At 46.3% G+C, this 12,505-nt stretch overlaps 1 protein-coding gene across 3 annotated transcripts in view; it reads left to right on the top strand.

Annotated features, from left to right (window-relative positions):
• Positions 1-12,505, top strand: part of TRNAU1AP (tRNA selenocysteine 1 associated protein 1) — a 120,591-nt gene that overhangs the window by 87,371 nt on the left and 20,715 nt on the right. For all 3 annotated transcript variants that reach the window (XM_069224155.1, XM_069224153.1, XM_069224154.1), the window contains one exon: positions 10,013-10,046. In XM_069224155.1, coding sequence (XP_069080256.1) covers positions 10,013-10,046 — 34 coding nt within the window. The remainder of the gene's footprint in view (positions 1-10,012; positions 10,047-12,505) is intronic.

The raw sequence follows: 12,505 nt of genomic DNA, 5'->3' as shown, positions 1-12,505 counted from the left end.
TACTGGCCGGCAATACTGGTGGGAACAAGATCTACGGCACCGCCTGGCTCCTAAGGAGTGTAAAAGTGTATTTGAATATCAATGCAAGGTCTTAAGGCAGTGCCCACTTTCATTGCAACACAATATCATACAGAGAGCCTACTTTACATGGGCCAGACTGCCTAAAATATACCCAAAGGCATTTTCCTCATGCCCTCAATGTTGACACCCTCAAGCGTATATAATCCACGCTTTGACATTGTTCATATATGCAAACCTTCTGGTTGCAGTTTGCACAACCCACAAGACCTGAGCAGAATTGTTGTCAGGACCTGAGCAGAATTGATCACTGTATCCTGGACCTCTAAGGGCCGGTGGAAAGTGTCTGAATGTTGCGAGGGTGTTAAGGAGGTGTGGGGTGACAGGACGACTACTCGATTTATCGACCTGACACTTTTGCTAGCCAAACGCACAATCACAATGAAATGAAAATCTGCATCGCACCTTGAGACCCTGCAGTGGAATCTGTGGCACTCCACAGAGAGGAACACAAATAAAATCAGAACTTCAGAAGTATGTGAGGGGGCACTTTCGAAAGCAAGTGCCCAGACCATGGAGCAGATTTCTGCCCTCAGGAGTACTCCTCAAACAACACTGACCTAGTTTAATCTGACAACCATTAGAGAGCCTTCAACAAATTTGTGCAAATGGAGGCATGGCAAGGAAGGCATATCTTTACACAGCTCATGGTTTAAAACATCCACGCTTCGACCATTGTTCCAACCTTCTAAATGAAGCCTAGGCTTCTAACATCATTTGCTTGAATGTAGGAGTTCAAACAGGATTGGAGGCCTAAGGCAAGTGGCTATATTGGACGTCAAGTGCCGTGCTCCTAAGACTAGGGTTTCAGTTTGTCATCGTTGTTTTAGCTTGCTATATCTGAGCCTGTGAGCCACGCTGCCCTGTCTTTATGAAACCTCCTGGAAGTTCTCCAGTAGGCCACTGACACTCAGATAAGTCTGTGAGTTGTCTCCTTAGGGCTGAAAATGTACATTTCCACCTAATTGCGTAGGAAATCATAATTTTATTAAAGATACTGAGACTAATGATGTGCTAGCTTTCTTAGTGTTGCTCAAAGCAACAGGGAAAGTTCTTGACAAGACATTGTAGAAATAACTTAGTCATATTCCAGTAGCAAAATAATACAAGCAGCTGCATTCGAGGTCGAGGGTATCCTCCTTGCTGTGTAGCAAGGAGGTAATTAAATTGGCTGATAGAGGAAAATCAAGCAGCTGCAATCCATGTAGGGGCATTTGTTGAATCAGCCATGAATAGAATAAGAAGAGAACATAAACATATAGAGTGGTGATTAAGCAAGGGTTATTGTTATACTTTGTGCTCTTAATAAAATGGGCTTTCTGCCCACTCAGTGGAAATCTGTTTTGTTATGCCAGCCATAGAAGCTAATGTTAGGCAATCACATCTACATCTGCTTCAGGGTTTACTATAGGCTCAAAATAAAAGGAATAACATTGGTAACCTGGAACCAATCAGACACACTCAAAATATCCTTCAAGCTCACACCCTAGAAAAGCCATTGGAAGAGATCATGCCCCACGCTGACTGGATGCAAAGCCTACTTGTGTAGTCACCCACCATGTGAAGCACCAATTATGTCCTAGCCAAAGTGGCAACAGAGACTGCATGAAAAGTGAGACAAGGAGATCAGAAGCTATGAGACTTTGATTACTTTAGTCCTATATCATAAGCTTGATCGAAAATAATGACAGTTTCAGGTTTTCTAGGAAAGAGTAAACACTTGAAGGCAAGTCTTGGTGTGCTAAACTCTTAAAAGCAGATTCTGCTAACACATCTAAATCAGAGTTATTAGAAATCCTTGAGTAAGCGTGGCATCATAGGCTGGGATGTCATTTTGAAGAAAAGCCTCCTCAAGTTCAAATAATTGTAAAGTCAAGAAGAGTGAGAAGATCAGATTGATTTTCCAGGGGAAGTAATACCAGGGAGCTGGCAGTCTCTAAAGAAGAATGGTTTTTAAGTACTGACAAATTGAAGTGCCCTGCACCTAAGTCTACCATTGTCTGGCAAATGGCAGACCTAATTGCACAATTAGATTTATCTCTGCAAAGGTCTAGCCAGGAGCTTGGCACACAGCATTTAAAGAATTGAATAGTAACCCAGACCTCCTTCTAGCACTCCAAGGAATCCTCATGCAGATTTTTCATATTTAATTGAGCTCTGCAGCCAAAGATAAAAGGTCATTCTGAGCCAGGAAGATAGAAACCAGCCTGATGACACATGACTCTTCAGTGCCAGATCTTGGAGCGCTCAGTTTGAACATGCCAGCAGTGCTGAGAACAAAGAGAGTTAGATGGGAACTCTGTCAGAGTGTGAGAAACCATTCATGAGCCTTCTTGAAGGAGACGGAAGGAACACCAATGCTCAAATGCTCCTCGCACCACATGCTCCAGATGTTATCTTGCCTTCCCAAGATGTGACAATATTGGAACATATTGGGTCTGACTACTGTAGTGGCATCAGCTCCTCTCTGTTTCACCAGCAAAATTCTTCAGCTTCGACAGTGACCAGGTCAAACGCTCCTCTGAAAGTGTTAGGCTTTAAACTGGGTCACAGGTGCTGAAACTAAAAGGCCATATTAGACCTGCATGACATATGCTTGTTGTGACTCTGGTTATGGGCACCTCTTCTTTGGGCTTGCCTTCCTGAGCTACTGCTCAGCGAGGGGCCTGTGGTCCACGTCAGAGCAGCTCCAGCATATAAATATATTGAAGCAGCACATGATCCACTTTGCCTTGGAGGCCTTATTCCCTTCCATCTCGGGGAGCGCCTTCAAGTTTTAGTCAATAGACAAGGTGGTATTGGCTCTTGAACCTTATGTTGGGAGGAGGTACAGCTGTGTTAGTGGTCTTAATGAAGGGGCATCTTTGCAGCACTAGCCACCTGGCAGGCACCCTCATCATGAGTGTCGAAACTCTGAGTACCCACTCACTTCCCTCAGGTGGGTCCTTTGAGGAGTGCCTTTAGGTTTAATTGGTAAAGGGAACTTTATTTTAGATTCCGACAGATCCTAGTTCAGTCAAATGGGCTACAGAAGGTGCAAGAGAATAGAGCACAACCACTCCTTATTCCCACAGGATGGGCCTGGAGGATTTGGTATGTTTTTTTCTGTTTGACTTTGCACTCTCTTCTCCCTTTACTTTTCCCTTCAGGATGGGAAAATATTTCCAAAATGGGCACAAGATAAGGTGTTGAGAAGCAGTGGTTATTTGCACATCTCTGTTTTCCGGGGTCCCCATACTAGCATGTGAATTACAGGGCATTTCTCAAGTAGATGTCTTTTTTTACACACTGTCCTACATTTGGAAGGAAAAAATATAGTGAAAGACAAGGGGCAATAACACTTGTTCTTCTATTCCGTGTTCCTCCAAGTCTCACGATAACAATGGTACCTCACTTGCTTGGGTAGGCCTGATGCCCGCAACAGGAAATGCAACATGGACACATTGCGTTTTTACATTGAAATCTGATGTGTTTTTTTGGAAAGTGCCTAGCTGTGTATTTTGGCCTCTAGTTCAGCCAGCACCTAGGGAAACCTAACAAACCTGTGCATTTGTATAAAGTAGACATTTAGGGGAATCCAGGATGGGGTGACTTGTGGGGCTCTCACCAGGTTCTGTTACCCAGAATCCTTTGCAAACTTCAAAAGGTGGCAAAAAAAAAAGCTTTTTCCTCACATTTCGGTGATATAAAGTTCTGGAATCTGAGAGGAGCCACAAATTTCCTTCCCCCCAGCATTATCCTGAATCTCCCAATAACAATGGTACCTCACTTGTGTGGGTAGGCTTAGTGCCCGCAACAGGACATGCCCCAAAACACAACGTGGACACATCACATTTTCCCAAAGAAAACAGGCCTGTTTTTTGCAAAGTACCTAGCTGTGGATTTTGGCCTCCAGCTCGGCCAGCACCTAGGGAAACCTAGCAAACCTTTACATTTTTTAAAACTAGGCACCTAGGAGAATTCAGAATGGGGTGACTAGTGGGGCTATCAACAGGTTCTGTTACCCAGAATCCTTTGCAAACCTCAAAATTTGGCAAAAAAACCTTTTTCATCACATTGGGGGGGGGGGAACATATCAACCTAATTAATATAGGCCGATCTGCACCCGGGGGAGAGGGGGGGAGAAAATGCCTAGTAAAAAAAAAAATGCCCCCTGGGGAGTGACCCTTGCCTGAGGGGTGGCTCCCCTTATAAATGTAAACAGCACACAAAAAAATCCCTGGTGTCTAGTGGCTTCTGCCCTCATGGGGCTAGATCGGCCTAATTAATATAGGCTGATCTGCCCCCCGGGGGGGGGCTCGGGGGTCAGAAAAGGCTTAATAATAAATTGCCCCCATGGGAGCGACCCTTGCCTGAGGGGTCTCTCCCTTTATATATCAACAGCAAATAAAACATGTATCTAGTGGCATTCCTGTAGCCCGGAGCCTGAGGAATGCTCAGAGAGACATGAAAATGAAAGGAAAAGCCTTTCCTTTTCATGCCTCCCTGATTTCCCCTGCCCCTGTACCGAGGAGAAAAAAATCTGTTAATCCTCGGTCTCGCTGGAAGTGAGGCGACCTCTGATGAGGTCAGCGTGCAGTCGTGCACTGACATCACCAGACGTCATGGGGGGAAGGGGAAGCAACCAAGACTTATGTAGGAGGAGCATGAAGCAGTTGCAATACCAGTTGCAATACCACAGTACTCACAGAGAAACTTATCACACATGAAAGGAACCACACAGTGTTCAAAAATAAAGGTACACCAAACTAGATTACTATAGGCAAACCCCCTTCTGGAGGTAAGTACATGACAAATGTACACAGGTAAGTATTAGGAAATAGCACAAAATAGCAAGGGCCCTCTAGGGGGGCCAAACCATATACTAAAAAAGTGGAATACAGTAATGGGTCCCCCACCAGAGGATATGGAGTAGTTAGCCAAGGGCTGGGAGAGAGTGGCACTTCAAGAGGTAAGGATCTAGAGACTCCCCTACTCACTAGGAGAGGGGAGGTAAGCTACCTGGTTGTCCCTTAGGCTAACATGGGGGCTCGTAAACGGAATATTGCATGAACAGGACCAGGCCATTGGAACCCAATGGTGGATTCTGGATGAAGAGAACCTGAAAAAGAAGGGGACAGAGCCCAGTCCACGCAGAAGTGTCCAGGTGGGGCAGGAGGCAATGCCCAGCCTTCTGTGGGTGGAGATCCGGGTTGACGGTGGTGGATGAAGTCCAGCTGCAGATTCCAGGAGCTTCAGAGAAGTTCCTGATGTCACCTAGGAGCTGTCCCTCAAATGTCGCCGGATTGCAGACGGGTCAGTGATCAGGAGGACCACCAACAAGCACAAGCAAATTCATCTTGAGCTGTTGGAGAGTTGCAGAGATGACTCGACCTTTGGAAGGAAGACCCTAAGAAGACAGAAGAGCCAGCAGAAGCAGTCAGAACCTCCACGAGCAACCCACTGGCAGCAGGCTCAGTAAATTGGAGGGAGGCCCAGGCAGCACACCTAAAGAGGAGTCCCACATTGCTGGATCAGCAGAGAGGAGACTGTCCTTGCCTAGGTAGAGTGCTGGGGGCCAGAGGGCTGCGGAGCCTAAAAGTCCCTTAGAGCAGCAGTTAACAATCCTTGGTTGCTACGACAGTCGTGGTGCACAGGGCTTCTGTCTTGTACGAGGAGGCAAGGACTCATTGTCTCCCAGGTTGAACAGAAGGCAGAGAGGACCCCTGAGAACGACGACTGTGTTGGAGAATCTTCACCGCTCCAGAGGACAGAAGATCCCAGCAGCCGGACATTGTTGCCTTAGGTGCCTGCAAATGCAGGGGAGTGGCTCCTTCACTCAAAGGGAGATTCCTTCTTGCTTCTTTGGTGCAGCTGAAGTTTTTCTGACCCCAGAGGGTACACAGCCATGGAAATGTTGCAAATTGCTGACAGGAGTCGTGGAAACAATGTTGCAAGCAGATGTTGTTTCGGTGTTGCAGTCTTGTTCGGTTCCTGTGAAGTCCTGCAGCAGTTCCGGTGACCAGGAGCAGAAGATGTCATTGCAGAGGAGTCCTGGTGGAGTCCTGCACGCCAAATCAGGAGACCTACCCACAAGGGAGTCCCTAAATAGCCCAAAACGGGGCTTGGTCACTTTGCAAGGTGACCTCCTATCAGAGGGAGTCACTAATGCCATCTGCCTAACCTGACCAGTCGTTTGCTCCCAGAGGCCTCTGCCCACCTTGGATTCAAGATGGCAGAATCAAGTGGCCACCTGGAGGAGCCCTGGGTACCACCCCTGGGTGGTGATGGACAGGGGAGTGGTAAATCCCCTTATCATTGTCCAGTTTCGTGCCACAGCAGGGACTGGGGGTCCCTGGACTGGTGCAAACCGGTTTATGCAAGGAGGGCACCAAATGTGCCCTTCAAAACATACCAGTGACCTGGGGAGGCTACCTCTCCCAAGCCATGTAACACCTATTTCCAAAGGGAGAAGGTGCTGCCTGCCTCTTCCAATGGAAATCCATTGTTCTGCCTTCATGGGTTTGAGCTGTTCAAGCAGCAAGAGGGCAGAAACCTCTCTTTAGGATGGCAGCAGCGCAAGCTGCCCGGAAAAAACCCTGCAAAGTGGTAGGGGCAAAGCTGGGGGTCCTCCAAGGTGCCCCTAGAGTGCATGGAGTACATGGGTAAAATGGCTTCCCCGCACTCACGAAGTCCAGGAAAATGGAGCTGGAGTTTGTGGGGGCACCTCTGCTCATGTCAGGGTGCCCTCCCACAGAGGTACCTGCACCCTGCCCTCTGGGCTAGGAGGGCCTACCATAGGGGCTACTTACAGTGACCTGGTGTACTTACCTTAAGTGAAAGGGTGCATGCACCTCTTCACGCAGGCTGCAATGAGAGGCCTGCAGACACATCTTGTGTGGGCTCCCCTGGTGCCCCAATGCCCTGGGTTCACAAGTACCACACACTAAGGACTTACGTGGGGCACCAGTATGCCAATTGTGGGGTGTTCAAAGTCAGGGACAACCAAATGTACAGGGAGCGAGCACAGTCACTGGGTTCCTGGTTAGCAGGATCCCAGTGTACAGTCTAAACACACTGACAGCAGGCAAAAAGTGTGGGTAACCATGCCAAAAAGGGGGTACTTTCCTACAAGTCATTTGACAGATGCTCCTTGATGTCATTGTGTGAAGGTAGTATTCATTGATTCCCCAGTGGTTTGTGAAATAACAACATTGCTATAAAAGATACAAGTGCAAGAGAAAGTAAAAATTGCACATGAGAGAGACAGGTGTACCAATAGTTTGAGCAGAGGATACTTCCTCTAGACTCGTGGGAAATCCACACCACAGACTGAAGATCTTTGAAGAATATTTTTGCATGTTTAAAATAACTTGGAAGCCCAGTATTGGCTCCTTCAAACCCATGCCCCACCCCATGCACAACATACTAGAAATTCTTCCCCCGATATTTTGTCCCAACAAATATGTACTTATCTGAGGTGGAATAGATAGGTCGTTTGAGCAAAAGGGGGAGGAAGAATACTTACCATTTGGTGACATCCTCTGTGATACTCTCCACTAATTGAGTAACTTTACTTACTGGGTGCATCCTGACCCCATTCTTTTAAACATATATAAAAGTTTAAAGCTGTTGGTATCTACGAGGCTGGCAAAATAAAGACATGATAGAGAGTGAAGGGTCCAACTAGATAGTGAACGCTGAAAAGGTCCTGACCAGAAGGGTAACTATCCCACTGGTTAACACTTGTGATGACTTGCTTAAGTAAGAGAATTTGCTCTCAGAACAAACTCCAACCAAGGGAAGCCAAATATTCCTCATTCCTCAGGGGCCAAACTCTTAAAATACAAAGATTTGAAGCTTCTTCTGGAGCACCACAATGCTAAACATCCCTAGGGCATTTGGAAGGGATTTTAGAGTAACAGAGTAGCCACAGGAGCAAGGCAGAGAAAACCAAGAAACATGCTATGTTTTAACAAAAATGTACAAGTCTGAGGCTAGAAATACTAATTGCAGTGAAGTCTTCCAGTATGAACCGTGGCCACTTGGGACTGGAAAACACTATAAATAAATAACAATTGAAGACAGTACCTGCCGTTCTGTTGCATGCCATCATAGTCAAGATTCTGCTGCAAAATCACTAAGGGCGCCGTATTAAAAAGCCAGAGCAAAACTGTCAAGGCCCTTTAAGAGGAAGATCATGGTATGCAAGGCTTCTGAGTACTCCTTATTCAATTCCTGGGAAAGCTGAGGGCAAGAAAAAGTTATGAAAAAAATGAGAGCCGTTTGTCTTTTAAAAGCACAGTATGTTCGAGCATGAATCTGAAATTATAAGCTAGAGCCCCATCACTAGGTACATGGGCATTGTAAAGAGCCAGTGCAAGTGAAGATAAAAGGGAAAACTGCAAATCTGCTAGGAAGGAGCCAGGTACAAAAAATCAGTTTGTTGAACTCTAGGGTACAGAGGGGCAGGGCAAAAATAGACTAGACAAATTCCTGTGCCTGCTGGGTAAAAATGACACCCTTCTTCAGCCATTGGAGTAAAATGTGGGTGAATCCAGGAGGTTGCACTCTGTACTTCCACTCTGGCTTCTAAGTTCAGCCCATTTTGAGCTTGGCAAATAGTGGTTCCATCTCACTGTTCAACTGTGTTTCAGACATCTCAGGAGCCTGGAGGAAGCAGGCACCAGCTCTCAGTATTGTTGCAAGTAAGTAACCCTTTCTGCCCTCCCATAAGAAATTAGGCTCAAGTATCTGGTATACAGTGGGAGAGCATGACATGACAGGCTGGAATATACACTCACTGTTGTGTAGGGAAATAGAATGTTTTATTTGAGCTGGTGGTTTCCGGTGCTTGGCACCAACACTTAAGTGTCAGCACCGGCTCTAGTGGCAGTGACCAGATGGTGGTACTGTCTGCCAAATATTGAGATAAGCACAAAAATAGTGTTTAATAAATCAATATACATTAAAATGAATAACACCTGTTGCTCACATCATTACAGCTTTGGGTGGCCTGTAATAGTTTGAATTGTCACACCCGTAGCAGTGGGTTGGTTAGTGCTTGTGTTGCTTTTGTCATCGGCAGCTCTGGCAGAGGCAGTAGGTGGTGTAAGCTGCAGTGGCCTCTGAGAAGGGCCCTGGCACTTACATAAGTGCTTAATTTGCATTTAAGAAAGTATCACAGCAGGTAATGTCCACAGAGTACCATGCAGATGGGCAGATGGGAGGCAGAGCGTCACAGTATGGTGCATTCCTAGAGTCTCATGCCAGAGAAATGATGAGTAAGAGTAGCACAGTATGCATTACAACTCAAGCTTCATAAATGCGAGAGGCAACACCTCTCACTTGAGGTATACTTCAAGCGCTAGGTGGGTAAGACACAGGCCATGCTTAAAATACCTAAACTAGCAGCTTCATGCACTGGTCCCATAAGGCTGCTACCACTTATGATTGCTATGCTTATTCACTGTCTTCACTTTGATATCCTGTGAATATATCAAATGGACCTAGCCCTCGTGGACCAACGTTGGATACACCTGAGAAGGAACAGTCTCACTGCATGGTATTTTTCTGAAGCACCATAAACCTCAGAGGGGGGTACAGCAAAGCTGTATGCCCTTTGTACCGTGTAGGCAATGGAGATAGTCATGGTCTGGATTTCAGTGAGGGCTCTATAGGATGCTGGTTCTTAACTGCACTTGCTGAGTGCTTTTATGTACTGTGGTCCCTCTGAGCTGTGATGATTCTTCCTTCCCGTGTACACCCGTCCTTCACTAACCTGTTTAAGTTTTTAGTGTGCCTGAAGTTATGTATATAGTTATTTTCATCATCTGTCACCTTGGTGGGAAACAGCAGTGAACTACATTAGTACTAAATACACTGCGCAAGATGATCTGATGTATTTTGTTTATACAAGATGAAAAGAGACATTTCTCTCTCTCTCCCTCACCAGGTACCGGAGGAAGTTGCTGACGATGCTTTAGAAGGTGAGACTATGGATTTGCTATTTCACCTGAAGGCTTGTCCTTCTAGTGGACAAAACATTTACCGGTGCTTGGAGTATCAAATGTTATTCTCAAAATTCATTATAATGTTTGCAAATGCTTCTTTGTTGTTAAATTTAGAAATCAGAATAGAAATGGACTATCAATATAAATGTGCATCGAATTGAATTGTGCATGCCACCATGAAACAGTGCACAGCACTCTTCCTGAATTTAACCTATCTTGAACAGTGTGGCTGTTGTAAATAATAAAGAAAAATCCTGGATTTGTAAAGTGCCACAAATCACCTGTGAGGGTCTTAAGGTGCTGAATTGTAGGTATAGGAAGATTGAGTGATTTGCCCAGAATCACAGGATGTTGAGCCCACGCAGAGACTTGAACCTGGTTCCCCCAGCTCCAAATCAGCATCTCAGGCTGTTACACCACATCTTCTCCTCATATATCTGTTTTCTTTCATCAAAGAGAGGAGTGCATCATTCTTGATTTTGTGAGAGGATAAGGTGTGATTTGAATATTTAGTTTGCAAACTGAAAGTTTGCCACTCCTGTACTACGTTTTCAGTAGCAAAGTTTGTAGTTACACATGCTGCAGGTTGCTTTCTTCTTAAACTTAAGTTTAACTGAGAAAAAGGTCACCTTTGGCAAGGTCTTTCAGTGTAGGAATCTTTGGACAATAATTCTAAAGCTCAGAAGAACTCAGAATCTGACATCTAATGCTTACACACTGAGCACTGTGGCAGTCCCTGTCAAAATAACAAAATATTGGTCCTTTGTCCTCCTTCTTATGGACACCACTGCAAGTAAACTACAAGGTTTTCTCCTTGATCATAATCCAGGAATAATTGGGTTAAAGGATAAACAATTTCATTAAAATCATTAAGGGGATTGAATCAAAAACAGAGATTGCTGTATCAACTGCTGTCATGCTCTTTTTGAGCATTTCCTTTGGTGTAATCTAGAAAGTAAATCAATAGATTCCTCCAGAGGGTCCCTGGGTTCTGCCATCTTGAATCCAATGTTGGCAGGGACCTCTGGGAGCATTTGAGTGACTAGGCCAGGCAGGTGACGTCAGAGTCCTTCCTGATAGGTGGTTACCTGGCTAGTTGACCAGTCCCCCTTTCAGGGCTGTATAGGGTCTCTCTCTTGGGTGGGTCCTCAGATTTGGCCTACAAGATACCAGCATGACTCCTCTGCAACCTTACTTCAACATCTAGCCACTAAAACCGCGACTGGACTCTCCAGGAACCAACAATCTTCATTGACTGACGAAGAAGACTCTTCCTTGCAACATTGTTTCCATGGCACCTTCCAGTTCTGCAACATTTCCCTGGCTGTGCATCCTCTGAGGACGGCAAGTCTTCACTCTGCACAAGAAGGAATCTCCCTTGGAGTGAAAGAGTCACTCCCCTGCATCCGCAGGCACCAGCTGCAACGAACAACAGGCTGCATGGATCTCCTCTCATCTTGAGCTCGGTGGATCCTGCATCCCAGGAGGTGCTCCAGAGGAGCCTTCTTGGTCCTCTCTGTCATCGGCTGTCCAACTTTGGTGGACGTAAGCCCTTGCCTTCCCACGGAGGACAGTACCCCAGTGCACTGTGTCTCTTGCAGCTGCCAACGGTTGTTTGCATCTTCCCATGGGGATCTTCAGGCTACGTGTAGCTCCAGCACCCAGCACTCCTTCCTGCGATGCACATCCCTCTGCGTGGGTTCTTCTGTGACTCCTGTTTCCCCGTCCTGTTTGACTCCTGTGGGCTCTCTGTGTCACTGAGGGTCCTCTCTCACGACTCTCTCTCCTGGGTTGAGTCCTCCTGGGCCGCTGGTCCCTGGCAGCTCCACTTTTCGCCAACCGCGACCTTTGCCATGGCTTGTTGGAGGATTTCCTAAACCAACTCCCAACTGCAATTCTTCATGGAACATGTATATGTTTGATGGCATGTGTAGCTGCAGATACACATGCTATGCATAGCTCTTCCGACATCTAGTGCTGGGCTCAGAGTGCTAAAAGATGTTTTTCTTCAAAGAAGTATTTTCGGAGTCACAGGATCGAGTGACTCCTTCTCTCGGCTACAGTGCGCATGGGCATCCCCTCCATTGTTAGATTGTTTTCTTTACGTGGTCGGGTTCGGACGTGATTCCTCTCGCTCCGAGATTTCAATTAGGAAAACTTCACAAAACCTATTTATTCTTCCGTATTGTTTCGCTCGCGTTTCCCATCTAGCATTGAACCGGTACCACAGTCAAAACCTTCATCTCGCCCTTTGGGGCGCGCGCGCCCCCTACTCAGTCCTGTTCCGGCCTACCCCGTGGAAAGCCTGATGGATCGAACTCCATTCCGATTCTGCCCTTGGTGCCACGTGAGGAACCCCTACACAGACCAACACCTGGTTTGTAATTTGTGCCTTTCTCCAGACCATTGGGAGGGAGATTACGAGGCCTGTCGAT

This window comes from Pleurodeles waltl, chromosome 3_1 (genome assembly GCF_031143425.1).
Source record: "Pleurodeles waltl isolate 20211129_DDA chromosome 3_1, aPleWal1.hap1.20221129, whole genome shotgun sequence".
In the NCBI taxonomy this organism is placed as follows: domain Eukaryota; kingdom Metazoa; phylum Chordata; class Amphibia; order Caudata; family Salamandridae; genus Pleurodeles; species Pleurodeles waltl.
The sequence above is the reverse complement of the archived record's forward strand: the minus strand, read 5'-3'. Positions and strand labels throughout refer to the sequence as shown.